Here is a 19,202-nt window from a genome sequence, read left to right as displayed (position 1 = left end):
CAAAAAAATATGTTATTCTGGTTATCAGGTGCAAGATATTTTTCAATTTCCGTGACACCCAAAATTATCCGAAATGATTAGAAATTCCTATATAATTCGTTATGCTTTCTATTTTTTCGGTGGTATAATTGGTAAGGAAATTTAAATATAAAAATCTAAAAAAACGCGCATTAGAACTTTACAAATTTCATCTCGTTGGAAAACTTTTAGTGAGATCTAACCAGCAAGTATAAACAATGACATTAAATTTAAGTTTTTAGGAAAAGTTGGAGGCGACAGTTCTTTTAGGAAAAAAGATTACATATTCGTTATGCAACCACCAAAAGAGATGCATAACACAACATGCAGACACCAGAAAATATGCTTAACACCTTATGCACCCATATTTTGGTTTATGGATATATGCATCCACCAATTTAGTTACGCAACCAGTAAAACATTATGTATGCCTGAATCCAACAGAAAAAACAGATGCATAACGAATTATGCAACTATTTTCTCGATTGCATAACAAATTATGCATCTATAACAAGTTATCTAGTCACTGTTTTGGTTGATTTTAGTGGATACAGAAAAGTTTGATGCATGATGCATCATGAAATCATATTTTTGGGTGCATATCAGGTTATCCATTCATTTTTTAGATGCATAAAAGATTACAATTTTCTATTTCACGTCTAATAAAAAAATATGTCGCATAATGCGTTATGCATCCATTTTCTCGTTGCATAACAATTTATGCAAACATTTTCTCGACTTGCATGACCGGTTATGCACTCATAACATCACTATCTTCTTCTTCGTTCTTCTTCGATTTCTTCTCTTTGAACTCCTCTTGGCCATAACATCATCATCTTCTTGTTACTTACCATATTCCCTGTAACTCAAATCACAAATTCAGGACACCACAAATACATCCATATACCCACTAAGACCATTACCTTTTTTCAAACAAGAGTGGTCAATATCGGCCGTTTAGGCCAATATATCACCGATAATACCGGTACCGCCACTTGAGCGATACAAAAACAAAAATATCGTGATATGAAATACGTCCGACTATGTCGGCCGATATACACCGATATGAGTCAACCGAAATTTTCGGTATGAGGATATTTTAAGCATTTTAGGTGAAAATGGGTAGTTTAGGTCTTTTAGGGGAGGGAATGGATAAATCTCTAAATCTCAGTCGAAATTTAGTTATCGAAGTTACTCTTCTGTTTCCCGAACTTCATACAATGACTCTTGTGTTTCTAATGAATACTTGTTTCTTTTCCTAAAATAGATGGTATCTGTTATAACTTAACATAAAGTGTGTGAAAAATATTTGTTATAAAAACTATAGGTATAAAATTTAGGACCGGTATTGCGACTATATTTCAACGATAACATCCCCGATAAAAATTGTACCAGTGTATCGGTCCCGACCGAGATAAACTAATACCCGATATTAACTACATTGCTTCAAACCTAAACTTAGTTTCTCATTAAACCTAGTTCTCCAAATCATAATTAAAGTATCAAACAAATAAGGTTTAATTTATTCTCAATAACCTCGAAAAAACTAAATCGAAACGCAACCAAATCATAATAACTTCAAGCAAAAAAGATAGAATTATACCTCGATTAGTTTTACCATTAGCTCAGCTATACTCATTGAAAATTGAAACAAGATCACAGATTTAAAACCTAAAAATGGAATTACTTTGAACCTTCTTCCAAAACTCTTATCAATTACAGGCAACAACATGATTATCCTCGATTGGTTTCACCATGATCTCTCGGCAAAAAAAAGTTAATCATAGGAAAGAAAAAACGAAGGAAAAAGGAAGTCCCAAAGAAAAAAATAACGAGGAAGAAGAAGCGAATAAATAATTTTAGAAAATATGGGTATGAAGAAAAAAAATTAACTAAGAGAATGGGTACGCACATGAAAGTTTTCCACATGTGGGTTTTACGGTGAAAATATTAGGAAAAATTGGTCTAATAGTAGATTTCACTTATTTATTCAGCTACCCAAAAATCCCAACAGGCCGGTCAGGACAGGAAAAGACAGTTACTTTGAGTCCCTAGTCCGAAGCCCATTTTATAAACCAGGCCAGATCAGGTAGGCCAAACAGGTTATGAGCTTTTCGTACTTTTAAAGTTTTGTAATGACTGATTTAATTCATGTTTGCGGTTTGGATACCGAATGAACCATAATGATAAAAAAAATTATGCAATTAATATTTGAAATATGGAGTAGAAATCAACATAAGAATTATAAACCAAAAAATGTAACCAAAACATGAAATAATCTACTTGAACGTAAAACCCAAACCCTCAGGTTTTTCTACATAAATTTCTTCATCTAACTCACCATTAAGAAACCTTGTCTTTACATCCATTTGATGTATTTATAGATTATGGACAAAAGCTATAGCAATTAACATCCTAATGGAGCTAATTCTACTCACTAGTGAATAGGTGTCAAAGAAATCTATACCTTCAATCTGTCTGTAGCCTTTAGCTACCAACCTAGCCTTGTATTTTTCAACAGTTCCATCTATCTTACGTTTTCTCTTGAAAATACATTTACAACCTATGACCTTACACCCTGGAGGTAAATATACAAGTTCAAAAATGTTGTTTTCTCGGATGGAATCCATTTCATTAAAGGAAGCTTCTTTCCACCATGAAGCTTCAGAACAAGTCATGGCTTCTTTATAAGTCTGAGGATCATACTCGACTAGGTATGTAATGCAATCAGGATAGGTTTTCTCAGTTCTAATGGACAAGTCTGAGGATCATGCTCGACTTGTATTTTTCAACAATTAACATCCTAATGGACAAGTCATGGCTTCTTAATATTTAGGCACGTGCAGTAAGGCCCGCCCAAGTAAAATTCAAGAGTGCTATTCTCTCATGAGCCCAAGCCTCTATGCGTTTAGACATCGAAACATTCTTAAAAACAATCCAACGGATAAAGATTTGGAAACATCAAATTTGGTATAAGTCGGTTATCATCAGATATATCTTCCTCCTTCTTCCTCATCATCCATCTCACTCTCAGACTCACTGTCTAAAACCCTCTCTATTCCAGGCTCCCCCAATAAACAAACCATGAGTTATTATTACTCCACAGGCTTAGAGTTTTCAATATCCACTAAACCCTCTCTTCTCTCCTCTAATCATGGAGAAATCTCTAAAATTTGTACCAAATTGCCCACCAAAATCCAAGTTTCAACAAAAAATGGAGCAAGTAGCAGAAGAAGACATCAAAGCTTCAGAGCTCAATCAAGTAAGTACCCCCCACACCCCTAATTCCTAGTTTCAGTTAAGGTTTTATAGACTCGGTCACTTTAACTCACTGAGTCAGACTCGGTTGATTGTGTCAGGTCCTACTCAAGTGAATAGTGTAGCTAGTAGTGTTGAAATTGAGCAAAGTGAGGTACAAGTAGCTGAAGGGTATACAATTACTCAATTCTGTGATAAAATTATTGATGTGTTCTTGAATGAGAAACCACAGACAAAAGATTGGAGGAAGTTGTTGGTGTTTAGAGAGGAATGGAAAAAGTATAGTGACAAATTCTACAAGCAATGTAAAGCCCGGGCGGATGCGGAGAATGATAACGGTATGAAACAGAAGTTGGTGTTGCTAGGGAGGAAAGTGAGAAAGGTAAATGTGATAGTGTGTGTGTTTTGAATTGGCTTGTGTGATTTTGTTTGGTTTTTGAGGGATTCAATATATTGTGGTTTTGAATTGTAGATTGATGATGAAATAGAAAGACATAGTGAGCTACTCAAAGAGATAGAGCAAAGTCCAACCGATATCAATGCAGTTGTGGCTAAGCGGCGTAAGGATTTCAATGAGGAGTTTTTCCGCCATCTTACTTTACTGTCGGAGACTTACGATAGCTTGGATGACCGCGATGGTAATCAAATTCTTAACTTTGGGCACATAGTTTTACTCTTTAATTGGTGTTTATGGAAATGATGCATTCATACTTCAGTTGAGCTTAAGGGAAAACTTAGCAATCTTGTAATTGGTAAAGAAATCTTAGAGATTGTACCCAAGGGAACCTTAAGAATCCAGTATCTTTAAGTTCTGCTAAACATTGCTTACTTGTTACATAGTTAACTTAGTCATGTTGTTAGGATTAGTGAAAGTTTCAGAAGATGAATTGGGAAAGACGTATTATAATCCCTATTACCAAAAAGAACTCTTCGAGCACCATTGTAAATTAGGAATTATGGACAATGATGCATTCCCGCTTGAGTTGAGCTTGTGGAAGTAATTAACAATATTGTACTTGAAAAAATTCAATTAGTACTTAGCAATCTTGTAATTGGTACGAAAGCGTACACATGGCAATTAAGGAACCCATATGTTCTTGTTGACTGTTCTGGTGAATTTTAGTTCTTAACTGGAATAAGTGATAGTAAGATGAAGTGAGCAAGATGGATTCTAACACCTAATATCGAAAAGAACTCTTAGAACACCCTTTTACATGGACAACTATGAACATGATGCATTCTTACTTAAGTTGAGCTCATGGAAGTAGTTCACAGTCTTGTACTTGGTACCAAAATGTTGGAGCTCGTAGCTTCACAAACATCTTGAAACTCAGTATCTCTTATTGTTGTTACAAGCTGTCATGCTAAACATAGATTCGTATTTGACTATCGTGTTCAGAGGTTAGCAGTAATTAGCAAGTCATGTTAATAGATGGTTGTAATCTGATAAACTCTTAGGATTCTTTTTTAGCTCCTGTAAAAGTCAAATTCTGCTAGACTGTAATTTTGCTAACTTATGGACAAAGTTATCTTGTATGTACAGCAATATCCAGGCTTGGAGCTAGATGCCTCTCTGCAATCTGTGTGTATGATAACACGGTTGAAAATGCGGAGACGTTAGATGCTGCTCAAGCTAAATTTGATGATATACTCAACTCTCCCTCACTAGATGCAGCATGCGAGAAGATCAAAAGTCTAGGGAAGGCAAAAGAGCTTGATTCCTCCTTGATCTTGTTGATTAATAGTGCTTGGGGTGCAGCAAAGGAATCCACGACCATGAAGAATGAGGTAGACCCGATCACCCAAACACTATAAATAATTTAATTTCATTCCATTATCAACATGAATGCGCATCTTGGTTGTACATGGGTACAACTGATTCGTGATGCATTAATAGGTTGTGCAAAATCTCCCTCGTAGCGAAATATTTATATCATATCTCTGACTTAAAAAGATTACACTCTGAACATACACAAATTTGGATTATAAGAATTTTAGCAGTGTGCAAGCAAGCATTTTTGTTAATTGCTGAACGCCTGAACCCGGATGTTCTGGAACTGAAATTTGGCAATACTCTTGTCATATTGTCAGTGTAGCATGTCCTATTGACGTGTTCTTCGCTAAATGATGCTTAAATCTGTATCACCTTTAAAATGGACTCATCTCCCTGAGCTTTTCCTATTGTCTTAGCAAATAGTTATACCTTCAGGGTGATACTGTCATCTTCCACCTGCATGTAAATTATAAGGTTTGGCTTTCCACAGACCAAAAGCTTGGCTTCATCGTTGCTCTATCTCAGGCTTAAGCTTCTTGTATATTTTATGCCTACATGGTTTATATGGGTCAGTCTGTGTTTAGCTTAAAGCCAGCAACTTACCTGCAGGTTAAAGACATAATGTATCACCTATATAAAGCCACAAAAAGCAGCCTTAGGAGCATTGCACCGAAGGAGATAAAGCTACTCAAACATCTGTTAAATATCACAGATCCAGAAGAAAGGTTCTCAGCATTGGCTACTGCCTTCTCTCCAGGAGATGAAAAAGTAGCCAAGGACCCCAACGCCCTGTACACGTATGGAGTTCCTCTTTCACAACTTCTGAACAACCTTTCTTTGTTTTGTTATTTCAGTAACAACTTAAAGAGTTTAATTTTGTCTTTTTCTTTTTTGCTGAGACGAAATATGGAGCTTCTTTGCATGCTAACATCTTTGTTCTTTCTCTTTGTTTATTGTGATTTTCTCTGGCTCAGTACGCCAAAGGAGCTGTACAAATGGATCAAGATCATGCTCGACGCATACCATCTGAACAAAGAAGAATCTGAAATCAGGGAAGCAAAGGAACTGACTTTACCCATTGTGATGCAAAGGCTTTTCATACTGAAGGAAACAATAGAAGAAGAGTATTTGCAACAAAATACTGCGGCAGAAGATTCCACACCGAAAGAACTATGAGGTGCTGGTCTTTTTATCTCATTCTTCGAACATGAAAGTGGCGTGCAGAGTTCTACTGGAGTACTATTTTACTCGTTAGTAAAATATGACTATATAAAGTGAAGTCCTTCAAGGAAACGCACAAAAGCACTGTTGTTGTAAGGTGAAGGAAGGCCTGTAGGCATCGATCCAGCTGGTCATTGTAAGATGGTATTACATGAAGCTGATTTTAGACACAGTCAGATTATATATATCTGTAAGCTTGACTGCTAGTAACAGAACAGTAAGCTTCAGTATAGTGTCAGAAGGTAATCTTCTCTCGAAAGGGTACTCAGTTTTGCCAAAAAAAATTAATAGGCAAGATTGGTAACAGAAATAATTGTCAATTAGGTAGTTGTCCATGAAGAGTGAAAAATTGTGCCAATGTGAAGGCAAATCATTCATAACTAGAAAATAGTTCACATGGATGTTTTTGTAGAGACTCTTTTCTGTGCAATGAACTGTGCACTTGTATTGATGTAACTCGAGGATTGACTCGATTAACTTGAAACAGTTTTGTACTTATAATCCTCCATATGGTCTTGTTTTGGTTAACACTAGCTAAAGACAGGAAAAGCACCTCCACCAGACAGACCAATGGTCCATCCACCGGCATCTAAACAGATCACTAAGGAATACTCCCAACACAAGAATCTTGTTGCTCGCTGCCTTTCTAGGCAACGCCTAATTAAATTCGCCAAAAAACTCTCTGTAAAAAACGAACCCTATAATTTTTGTGAAATCTTTTGGTAATGGCATCTTGGGTTCTTCTTAGATCAGCAAGATATTCTGCTCTAAAATTTCAGGATCTCGCTCCCAGATGTGTAAGTTGTTGTTCTATCATTTTTTTTTCAAGTTTATTGTTGAAATTTTTTTCTGTTTTGGGTTGTTTTTTGATGGATAAAAAATCTTTTTCTCTTTTAAAAGAAGCACAATGAACTAAACTAACGACCTTCCATTATGCAGCTGCCTGCAACTGGTGCAGCAACATTGACTGTTACACCATTGATTAGTCATAGATTGCGGAGAATGGCGGCCAGGCTATTTTGGTTTGTGGGGTTTTTTTTGTTGCGAAGTGATAATTTGTTTGATGTGCCTATTTGGTGTTCCTTTAACTAAATGCTGTTTTTATCTTCAGCTCGAATGTTTCTGGTCTGGAACTTGCAAAGCAACGTGAAGGTACTTAGAAGCTACATATATACTGTATAATATAACAAGAAGATAGACAATAAGTTCTTGGGGATTTTAATAAAGTGACACACTTTCGATTTTATGTTTAATAAAGTGCCACCGTTTTTTTCGATATTTATAAAGTGCCACACTGTTGACCTTTTTCATCCAGTTTTTTTGAGAAAACGGTTCACTGCCGTTAGCGTGTATGTGGCAATAAATGAAGCATAGTAAAAGACATTTAAGCCCCCAGATTGTCTAACTAAGACTGATTCAAATCGAATTAACAGTGTGAGTCATTGCCTGGCTGATTTGGCTGGTTGGATCGCTTATCGGGCTCACCAGAATCGTCCATCGTCGGTACCAAGTTGACTTGCCGGAACAGGAATTTGGCCGAGTTTCCGCTGTTTTCTGGGCTTTTCTCAGGAAACTTTCAGGCCATTTTTCCCTACAAATTTCCTAACATTCATCTATACTTTCACTTATGATTCACTCTTTTCAGTTCTCCAACATCCACTAAACGCATCTTGTCCCTGCAATGATTCATTCTAATACAAACACATTCAGTTTCTATTTTGAGCTTTAAATTCTTCTCTGCAACCCATAACTCAAACTCAAACCCATTCGCAGCAGAAACATCTCACAACACCATTCCTCGGAATCACAACCTCAACTCAAAACCCCTTCTCTATTACAGACCTGTTCATTCCATGGCAGTGGAATCATTTTTTTTCCTCTTCACTTGACTCGATCCAATAACTCGTATCAAACTTAACAACAACCTTTCAAACTTCATCACCATCTTGATTCTCAGAAACCTTGAAACAAATCTCAAATCCCCTTTTCCCTTATTCCCCATTCTCTTCAATTTCCTCCTTAAACAGCTTCACAGCGTCAATCAACCGATAAATTAATCTTACCCATTTCTTGCAAAACCCAAAATCTGAATGAAAATCTCCAAAATCTGAAAGTTCAGGGAACCCCCAAATCATGTTCTTCCCTAAATTTACGAAGCCTAATAATCTCAATTTCAGTCTCCTTCTCACTTGATGATTCTGTTCATCTAGTCATGGACAAAATACAGCCCTCACCTGTACAAATCGAGCAACCCCATTCCTTGGTCATCTAATTCAGAATCATCTTCAGTTAATCTCTATCTCCGATTTCCTTTTGATTCTTCAGCAGCAGATCTGTCTCAGACACATTAATGTGCGCAGCCATTCTTCTTTGAATTTCAGATAATGGTAAGAAGAGATACTCTTAGGGTTGTGTAGTGCTCTCGGTCTCGGGAAGAATAAGAAACTTCGGGGAAGAAGAAGGAAATATGAATGGATCGGATTTCCTTTCACATTTTTGTTCGGTTGAAGTCTTCAAGGATAGAGAAGGATAATTAGGGAAAAGCGATATCCTTGCTTGACTTTCTCAATGACTATGGACCAATTTTGTGGGCCCTGACGGAATACATACCAGTTGTGGCACTTAATAAATTTTGGTAAAAACGATGGCACTTTCTTAACCGGGAAAATCAAAGTATGGCATTTTGTTAAAATTCCCTAAGTTCTTCTGTATTATTTTTTTTTCCCTTTGTCAAGAAATTGAACTTGACAAAGTATCTCTAAATGTTGTTTTTTATCCCTGTCCACTGGAACTGTTTGAGGTAACTTGTGAAAAATCCCATGAACAAGATCGTTATATTTACTGCTCTGTTATAGATATGTATACTAGGAAAGCTATAAAATAGTTGTAGCATGTTTATGCACGTGAACTTGTTTTTTTATCAAAGAAAAAAAAATAATACAGAACAACCTATTATCTTCTTGTTCATCTAAGCTAACTAGCGCTTAACCCGTGCCAAAATGGCACGGGCATAATTTTTATCTGGATATTAGATTTAATATTTATTAATTATCAAGTTACTCTCCTTATAGTTACAAAAGTGATGGAAAACCAATAGATATTTTTACTTTTCAGTCCATAAATCTTTTCTCATGTACTCATATATGAATCCTTTCTAGTATGTTTGATATTTTGACTCTCTCCCAAATAATAACTCTTCCCGAGCTATATCCTATCAGAATTATTTTTCACATACTCTTTCACAAAAAACAACGATATTTTATATGTTATATAGTTTGCAAAGATAGAGATATATCATCGATCATTTGAAATGGTATTTACCTTTTGCATCTTCCTTATTTTAGTGACCGCGTAGAACCAAAACATCGAACTATGTAGGTTAAAACAAAATTACATCATTCGAACTATTCGTCCGATAAATAATTGTGTACGTATTAACAGTGTCCAGATCCTTGTTGACTTTGTCCCCTTTAACAATGGTCCAAAAAGATAAAAACTCAGAATGGACTCTACAGTACATATTGCATCTTATGTTCTTACTATCTGAATAACACAAATAAATACTAATTCATTTGTCTAAGACACGATATTATAACCGTTGAGCCATTTCATCTGGAAACCCATTCGACTCAGAAAAAATATATCTTCAATACTTTAAAACTCTCAGACAATCTACGATATTGACCTTCTAAATGTGAGGTGATTCGCTGCATAAAAACATAGTTAGTAGCCAAATGGTTAACCACTTGATCTAATGACAATAAACTCTGTTATCCATCATTATTGAACAAAAATGATGTTCAACCATTTATTAAGAAACACGTGAGACGATGCGAAGTTACTCATTGGCCACCACTATTCACCAATACTTACCACTACAGAAATACCATCCACCATTGTTATTGTTACTGAAATAGCTTCCATCACCATTTCGAACCACGCCACAATGTTTTTTCCTTTACACCACCACGACCACCATTGTGGTCTACCTAATATATGTTAGCCAATTTAAATATTAACTAATAAAATTATATTTAATAAAAATATAAGTAAATAGAATAATCATATTATAGTCGTTTCTGATGCAACGTCTTCTATGGCAAATTAATAGAATATTCTTTATGAAAAACCAATGAAAAATTAATAGTATGGTAACTAAATTTTAGACGTTAGATAAATTAATAATCCCAGTCACAACCATTTGTTATGATAAACAATTACAACCTTAGATTATCTATTGCAAGAATAACAATGCCAATTGTCCATAATAAGTTAAAAAGATTATGTCAATTTTAACCCTTTTCATTTTCGTGTTGGCTATATATAAACTAAAAATTGTTTTCCATGTTTTTTAATTATTAAGTCTGCTTATGGAGAACAGATAGGTTGACCGAAATATCTGTCTCGAAGAAATCATCGAGTGAAACATGTAGTGGGACCAACTGAATACCTTTATTATCCCAATGGTAGATCCATTACCCTACCACCGTTCGGTGTTTCTCGGGACAATTTGCGGTCAGCTTGCAAAAATTTTGTTATGTTTTTTAATCAATTTATTTTCACATCAAAAATATTAACCACAACTTTTTTAATAATGTTATTTGTGTCCTAGCGACATACAATGGACATTTTCCCACTACCGCATTGAACTTGCATTAACACCACCAGAACCACCCATTACCACTACCTTTTCCACCACCATGACTATCATCATCGGTTCTATGCACCACCACTCTCAAACACCACCCTGGTCATTCCTAATTTCTATTAATATGATTATTAAAAAATTTATTATTTATTTGCTAAAAAAATATTTAAGAAAAATATAATGGGTTGAAAAGAATTTTAAAAGTTATTATGTTTCTTTATCAACAAATTTATTATTTATTTAATGAAAGTATATTTATTAAGATGTAATTATAAGACGTTTATAATAAGAGATTAGCAAAATATTTATTATAAGAAATTAATGATGCAATAATGATGTAAACAACAACAACCATCGATTTAGCTTTCCCAAAAGTAAATCCGGAGTGTTCTTTATCTTGCCTAACTTGTCCATGCTTTGTTTTATATTCTTGATTATGAAAAACCCATGGCTTCTTTATCAAATTAAAAAGCACCTATACTAAAGCAAGTAGTCACACTTATGAATATACAAGTGTGTATATACATTCATATATTCCTAATTATAAAAAAGTATGTGATTAAATTTGTGACAACACAAATGTAAACAATGTTAATACATAATCACATTTAGTTTAGCCACAGAAAACAACCGAGAAAAACAAAAAGTTTCCCTCCCAGACAAGCTTCTACATTTTAAGGGAAACCTGTCAACAAGTAGATCCAAACAAAAACTATTGGACATAAAAAGTAGTGGTTATGAAAATAAACTTTCAATAGTAATGAACGAATATCATACAAAAAAATAATAATTTCCTATCTGATCTTATTGAGCAAAATAAAGCAGCAAAAAAGAAGTATTTTTTAGCTCAAGCGTTAACAAAGAAAAACCATAACTTATAATTCATTTTGAAGCAAAACAGTGGTAAATAATGGAAATTCGAACCTTTACATTCAACAGTTATCAATATCAGTGGGAATTATGATTTTTAGGTCATCAAAATGAAGACTTAGTTTGTATCTCAAGATGTGAGATAGATTGTTCACACTTGGTACGAAGAAATTGAAGGTATAAGTAATCTAACACAACCCAAAAGGCATCTACTTAAGGAAAATAGAAAGAAAAAAAATGCTAAAGAGTTCATGTATATTTAACAAGGAATTTGGAGACACTATTTTTCGTAGAGTAATTCATTAATCTAGAGATACATAAGCTTGGGATTTTTTACATGAAGCATTCGAAGAAAAAGTTTGTTGAAATGTAGTTAAAAAACACGTCTTAACTCAAATGTTGATTTTAAGAGCGTTTTAAATTTGTCATTAAGATTTCAGAATTAGACGTTGACAGAATCCGACGTTAGCAAGGCGTTTGATTAGAAACAAGTAATAAGTCTTTTCGACGGTTACACAATACTATTATTTTTGTTTGGATTCAATATCTTCTAATAGTAACGTCTACCTTCATAGGTTGTTTTAATGTACGTTCGAAATAGAAAACTTTGTAAATACCATATCTTTGAGAAGAAAAAGCAAAATAAAAAAGGACAGAAGTCAGATATAGTTTAGCTTTTTGACAATTTAGCAACACATGGCTGCAATTGCTCTAAGCGCAGAAATTTAAAAATAAATCATACACAATGTGAGACTATTATATCAACGTAGCGAGCATATGTTTCTGCTACTACAAGTGTTAGCGGCATATTCTGGTTAGGAGAGATCAAAACACCTAAATATGTGGATCTTACTCGATCCAACTCATAATTTGGCGGGTGGGCACCCGATCCATTTTTAAATGGATTAGACGCGTGTGAATTTTTGAAACCCGCAGGTTTTACGGGTTGGATGATGGCGGAACATCATCCATCCGAAAGTCAATATTTGTATCTACACAAATATTTGGAAATGCCTATCAAGTATGGTATGACGCAAATATATCTTGTTCTCTGGCAGAATAATAAGATCAAGCATACTAAAGATTATTTGATGGCTATTCCTACTGAAGGTTTGGGTCAAAGAATTGGACCTCGCCAGTTTAGTGCAATTCTTGGTTATAAGCTGGCTCTACCTTTATTTGCCAACGATAGTCTTTTTTCTTGTTGTGGGAATAACATGGATGTTTTTGGTGATCACGTTATACACCGTGCGCACGAAGTTGGCTTGAAATTCCGCCATGATATTGTGCGGGACACCGTGTACGATATTTGTTTTCGGGTTGGGGTCCATGCTAAAACGGAGGCTTCCCTTGGTTTCCTTACTAACGATGGAGGTGAAGCTACACCTGTAGATATTTTGGTTCTCAATTGGGATAATGGTCGAGACGCTTGCTTCGATGTTACCGGTGTTTCGCCTTTTACTAGCAAAGGTGTGCAGAAACTTTCTCCTGGTGTGGCTGTTTCATGTGTTGTTGACCGTAAGTGAGCCAAATATCTTGACATTTGCTCGAGGCACGGTTATTGCTTTGGTACTTTGGCTTTCAAGACATTAGGCGAGCTTGAGGATGAGTTTGTTGTTTTCCTAAAGGAGACTGAAAATTTGTCTTGTTAGGCATGATTCGTCTTCTAAGTAGGCAATTTTTTGTTTCATAGGGTTAGCGTCGCTATTTAAAAAGGAGTTGGTGCTCGGCTTCCAACTACCACCTTGTCTTCTGAGATTATTGATATTTAATTGAAATGTGAGATTTTTTTTTTTAAAAAAAAATACAAGGTTATTATTGAAGTCGGTAGGTAATACATGTAGTTTTCTATTTATTATGGCTTAGTCTTTTCTCTTGATAAAACTACGTTCCCCACTTCCATTATTTTCCTTGGTCTCTCTTGGTAGGTACTACATATATATATATCTAAATTTTTTAGTTAATTACGGCTTAGAGCTTTTCCAATGGAATGTGTGTGAATAAAAAAGTCTTCATCCACATAGGATACACAACAATTTTTACAAAAAATCATCTCCAACCCATTGATGTGAGGATGATGTGGCAAAAAAAAAGGTTAGACATCCTCTAGGTCAACCTCTAGTTTTAGACATTCACTTAGAGGATGTCTTCCCATCCTAATCACATTTTTGTTAGTAAAAATCATTAAAAACAAGAAAAGAAATAATTTTAACCAATCATATGCCTACAAATAAGTAAAAGGATGATACAACATTTTATGGGTTGGAGACAAAATTTATTTTCTCCTAACATTTAGGATTTTATACCTAGAGGATGTCTTAAAAGTGATGCCACATATGAAAGATCCACAACCACCATTGGAGAAGCTCTTATTGCTTGGAAGAAGGCCTTAAATATTTGACGTTACTTTTATTGTGTTGTACTTACTTAAATTTCAGTAATATAATCCTTAAACTAATTTACTACATTGCTCTTTTTAAACGTTTACCTATTTCATTTTATGTTTTGTACTTTCATCCACGTCCAATTTATGTAATCATGGGTGTCAACTTAGACTGGATGTGGCACGATTTATAAGGATTGATATCAATATTATTAGGGGATGATACCATTTCAAGATCTTAAGCGATCCTGGTTGTTGGATCGACTAAATGGTATCAGCCCCCAGTAATCCTGGTATCAGTCCTTATAAATCAACGGATGTGGTTGAGAATTTCAAATCCATTATTTATATGGACCGGATATCAAATGGGGATTTTTTTTTTCTAGCCTAATTTACATTTTTTTTATATAAGAAACCCAACATTAAAGTTAAATATACCACAACCCCGTAATTATTTATAATATGACTTAGATTATAAAAGTAATCTTTTACCTAATAAGGAAATTAATTCTGTTTAAAAAACAATAATAACAAAAACGGTTGTCATAAGTCATAATCCCTAAAATAACTCTTTGACCTCCCTAAAATACTCTTTGACCTCCCTAAAATACTCTTTAACTCTTTGTCATATAATCCCTATCAATCCTGCTGCTCTACAACCTGTCACCGATCTTTATGATGACAGGTTATATCAATATTTGAGGCTTCTTATTACTGGAGATGGTACGGGTTTTGGTCCTCTAAAGAAGAGATTAGCTACCTTGCTTATTAAAGATGGTGGACTTGGCATTTACATCATGGATGACACTCGTGCTTACTGTTTTCTTGCTTCTTGACTGAAAGTGATCCTTGGTGATTTATTTTCAACAGACAGAGGTTCAGCTTATCGGTTGGCTCTTCATACCTTTATACAGGTATGTGGATTACCGTCTACTTACTGCGTCGATGATTCTGCCCCACCTTCCATGCATTCCCTGGTAGTAGTTTATTTTGATGCAGTCAAGAAGCAAATCCCATACCAATTTCATATGTCTGCAAGAGATTCCGCACTATGGCAACGTAACTGTGTCAAGCATGACCAAGATTATCTTTTGGCGGTGCCCATTAGTGGGCTTAATCAATGCCTCGGACCTCGACAATTTAGAGCCGTGCTTTGTTATCGTCTTGGTATCCCTCTGTTTGTTGACAATAGTTTATGCCCAAGTTGCAACAAACCTATGGACACTTTTGGAGATCATGCTCTTCATTGTGCTAAGGATATTGGATATAAGTTTCGTCATGACGTCGTTCGTGATGTTGTCTTTGATATTTGTTACAAAGCCACTGTGCCCGCGCGCAAAGAGGTTTCTCTTGGTCTTCGGTCAGATGATGGCAAAGATCTGAAACCCGCTGATATCCTTGTTCTTAACTGGGAAAATGGGAAAGATGTTTGTATGAATGTTACCGGTGTCTCTCCATTCACTGGCGATGGTGTCCGCTCCTTTGTCCCTGGTAAGGCTATTTCTGGTGATGCTTCACGTAAACATACCAAATACTCGGACAAGTGTGCTGCACATGGGTATGAGTTGGGTGTTCTGACTTTTTCTACCTTAGGAGAACTTGGTGAGGATACTTTAGCTTTTTTCAAGCGTTTGAAGCATTGTTTATTTAACAAAGACGCTAGTAATGGCGTAGGTAGATTCATTTTTTATAGATTAGGCGTTGCTATTCAAAGAGGAGTTGGAGCCCAGCTTGTCGCTAGATTACCAACCAAAAGCTTTGTTTGATTTATAAATTCAAATTAAAAAAATCCAATTGCTACACAAATTATTATTTAAATAAATAAATAATAATAATAATAATAATAATAATAATTCTGTTTAAAAATAATAATAAAAACGGTTGTCATAAATTATAATCCCTAAAATAACTCTTTGACCTCCCTAAGATTCATGCAAAAATTGCTTTTCAAAGCTTTTCAAAAATAATAATGCAAGGCGGGTGAACATCCCAAAAAAAATTTTTTGTGAAACTTGAAATTTTCAGAGTGACGTCATGGGTGAAATTATTATTTTTTTGGTGAAAAGTGGAATTCTTGGATGAAAATTTCAATTTTCACGGTGACGTCATGGGTGAAAAATTCAGTTTTCACATGTAATATCGGTGAAAATCACAGTCTTCTTTAGTAAAACTGCAATTATCACGTGTAAATATACCTGTGAAAGTCTCAATTATCACTAGTTCATATTTACGTGAAATCCTAAAAAACCCCAAAATTAAAAGATAATGCGCAAGAAATCATAAGAATAAATGAGAAAAAAAAAACTCAAAGAAAACTTGTGAAAAAATCATTAAACAAACTCACCAAAAAGAACTAAATCAAAATACCTATAAACAACTTTGAGGCTACTAAATATTGAAGAAAAAGTAAAATATCAATAGCTAATATTACAAACCACCTACCTTGTTAAACAAAAATGATCACCGATTTCAACATCAACAGAACTAATAAGACTCTATGAAGAATTTAATTCCACCCTTAATAAGGAAGCAACTATGGTGGTGATTCACCGACATTCAAGAGGAAAATTGAAAGAGAAAAATAACCAGACGTGCTCACATGCAAATAATTTTACAATTTACTGATCTAATAAGATTAATTGCCCTCCATAAATAACGGCATCAACTAATTGACGTCAAAAACGTTTTTTCTTTCTATTAATTAGTTAGTAGGATAAAGGTTAGCAGTAACGTCCACCAATAATTCCAGCAAATGCGCCCAAAATCATTTGACTTAAATTAACAAAAAAAAAAGTTTTGATGTTTTTTTTGGTAATGGATAAAGGGTAGTTTAGTCCTGTAGAAAGTTTGAAATTTTCAATTCTTAAACTATTAATCTTAGCCGCACATCTTACATTTTGGGCTAGACATATATATCATCTTATTTACGGGTTCGTGGAAGAGAAAGGATTCAAAATGGGATTCCTCAGAAATTTCCACGATATCAAATCCTCCACTTCCGGTAGAACTGCCGAACTACATGTGCAGGGTCTACATTCTCACTTGAGCCCAAGCCCATATGTTCGAGATTAGGTGACATCACCACTTGGACATTCTTAAGTCAATCCAACGGCTTAAATATTACAACTATCAAAATATAATATAAGTGTCTGTTACAGAGTATCACAGATAAATCCTTCTTCTTTATCCATCCTCCACTGTCTAAAACCCTCTTTCTGTTCAAACCTCCCCTAAAGAACCATGAGTTTTTCATTCTACAGGCATAGAAATTTCAATTTCCACCGAATCCTCTCTTCTCTCCTCTAACCACTTCTCCTTTCATGGAGAAATCTCTAAAATCAGCACCAACTTGTTCACCAAAATCAAAATTTCAGCAAAAAATGGAGGAAGTAGCGGAAGAAGACATCAAAGCTTCAGAGCTCAGTTAAACCTAGTATTTTCTTGGTTTCTCAATGGTGAGAAAGCCAAATACAAAACATATATTTATATAGGATTCTTTACATGATTTTAGCGCACTGATATCAATCAAAGTAAATACAGAAATAATAACGGAAATATATTTACACAGTATTAAAGGAAATAATATCAAATCACTGGAATGATATTTTGCTGAGATTGCGTCCATCTTTGATTGCGCATATCTCTCACACCCCCCTCGATCGAAGTGGGTGATCCGTGATAGTCAACTGAGATCGCAGACTACAAAACCTATCCTTACTCAAATTTTTGGTGAAAACATCTGCAACTTGATCTTTGGAGGAGACAAAACGGACTTGAAGTAAACCTTGTTGAACTCTTTCACGAACGAAGTGATAATCGATCTCGATGTGCTTTGTTCTTCCATGAAATACTGGATTCATAGTTAAATAGGTTGCACCAAGATTATCGCACCAAAGAACAGGTGGTTTGCAAATTGGTCCCATAACTCTTTTAAAAGAGACTCAACCCATATTAGTTCAGCTGTAGCGATAGCTAGACCACGGTATTCAGCTTCCGTGCTCGACCTTGACACTGTTTTCTGTTTTCGTGAACTCTACGAGATAATGTTAGAACCCAAGAAGACACAATAACCACTTGTAGATCGTCGATCAACACGGTCACCAGCCCAATCTGCATCTGTATATGCTTAAAAATTTATACGCAAAGAGGGAGCTGGTTTAAGAAGGATACCGTACGATGTTGTGGATTGAAGATAGCGAAGAATTCTCTAGACCATAAGCATATGTTCTTCCATTGAAGAGTGCATAAACTGGCATACCTTTTTGACAGCGAATGCAATTTCTGGTCGTGTAATGAGAAGATATTGCAATCCTCCTACAAGACTTCGATAAGATATAGAATCTCGCAATAAACTACTGCCAGTAGGATTTAGATCAGTTGAAGTACTTAATGGTGTGGAGACAGGTCTGGCACCTTGCATATTAGACTTCTTAAGTAAATCTTCAATATATCGTTGTTGAGATAGAAAAATTCCCTGTGGAACATATGTCTCTTCAACACCGAGAAAGATAACTAACCAACATCTTTAAGAGAAAATTCCTTGTGAAGAACAACCATTAGAGAATCTAAACATGACATTGTTGATCCTGTTAGAATAATATCTTCCACATAAAATAACAAATAAACAATACCATCGTTTTGTCTCCTTATAAATAAAGAAGTATCTGCACGTGAAATGGAGAAACCAATACGCTGCAAGAAAATACTAAGATGATTATACCACGCCCGCGGTGCTTGATTAAGTCCATATATGGAATGATGTAGCTTGCACACATGATTTCGAAAGTTAGGATTTCTATACTCCGGAGGTTGTTTCATGTAAACCTCTTCTGTGAGAATGCCATTCAGAAACGCATTTTGGATATCAAGTTGTCGAATTGGCCAGTTATATGTTAAAGCAAGAGTCAAAACAACTCGAATAGTGCATGGTTTGATGACAGGTCTAAAGGTTTCACTATAGTCGATGCCCTCTTGCTGATTAAAACCCTTTGCAACAAGTCTCGCTTTATAGCGCTCAATGGTTCCATCTG

The 19,202-nt window shown here is 35.1% G+C and overlaps 1 protein-coding gene across 1 annotated transcript; it reads left to right on the top strand.

Annotated features, from left to right (window-relative positions):
* Positions 1 to 3,010: 3,010 nt before the first annotated feature.
* Positions 3,011 to 6,774, top strand: LOC113328572 (uncharacterized protein At4g37920-like). The gene is made up of 6 exons (XM_026575651.1): positions 3,011 to 3,280; positions 3,378 to 3,658; positions 3,749 to 3,914; positions 4,820 to 5,064; positions 5,660 to 5,847; positions 6,025 to 6,774. The coding sequence occupies exons 1-6, from the start codon at positions 3,103 to 3,105 to the stop codon at positions 6,224 to 6,226; spliced, it is 1,260 nt and encodes a 419-aa protein (XP_026431436.1). The 5' UTR covers positions 3,011 to 3,102; the 3' UTR covers positions 6,227 to 6,774.
* The last annotated feature ends 12,428 nt before the right edge of the window (positions 6,775 to 19,202 follow it).

This window comes from Papaver somniferum, unplaced genomic scaffold (genome assembly GCF_003573695.1).
Source record: "Papaver somniferum cultivar HN1 unplaced genomic scaffold, ASM357369v1 unplaced-scaffold_11, whole genome shotgun sequence".
Classification (NCBI taxonomy): Eukaryota; Viridiplantae; Streptophyta; class Magnoliopsida; order Ranunculales; family Papaveraceae; genus Papaver; species Papaver somniferum.
The sequence above is the reverse complement of the archived record's forward strand: the minus strand, read 5'-3'. Positions and strand labels throughout refer to the sequence as shown.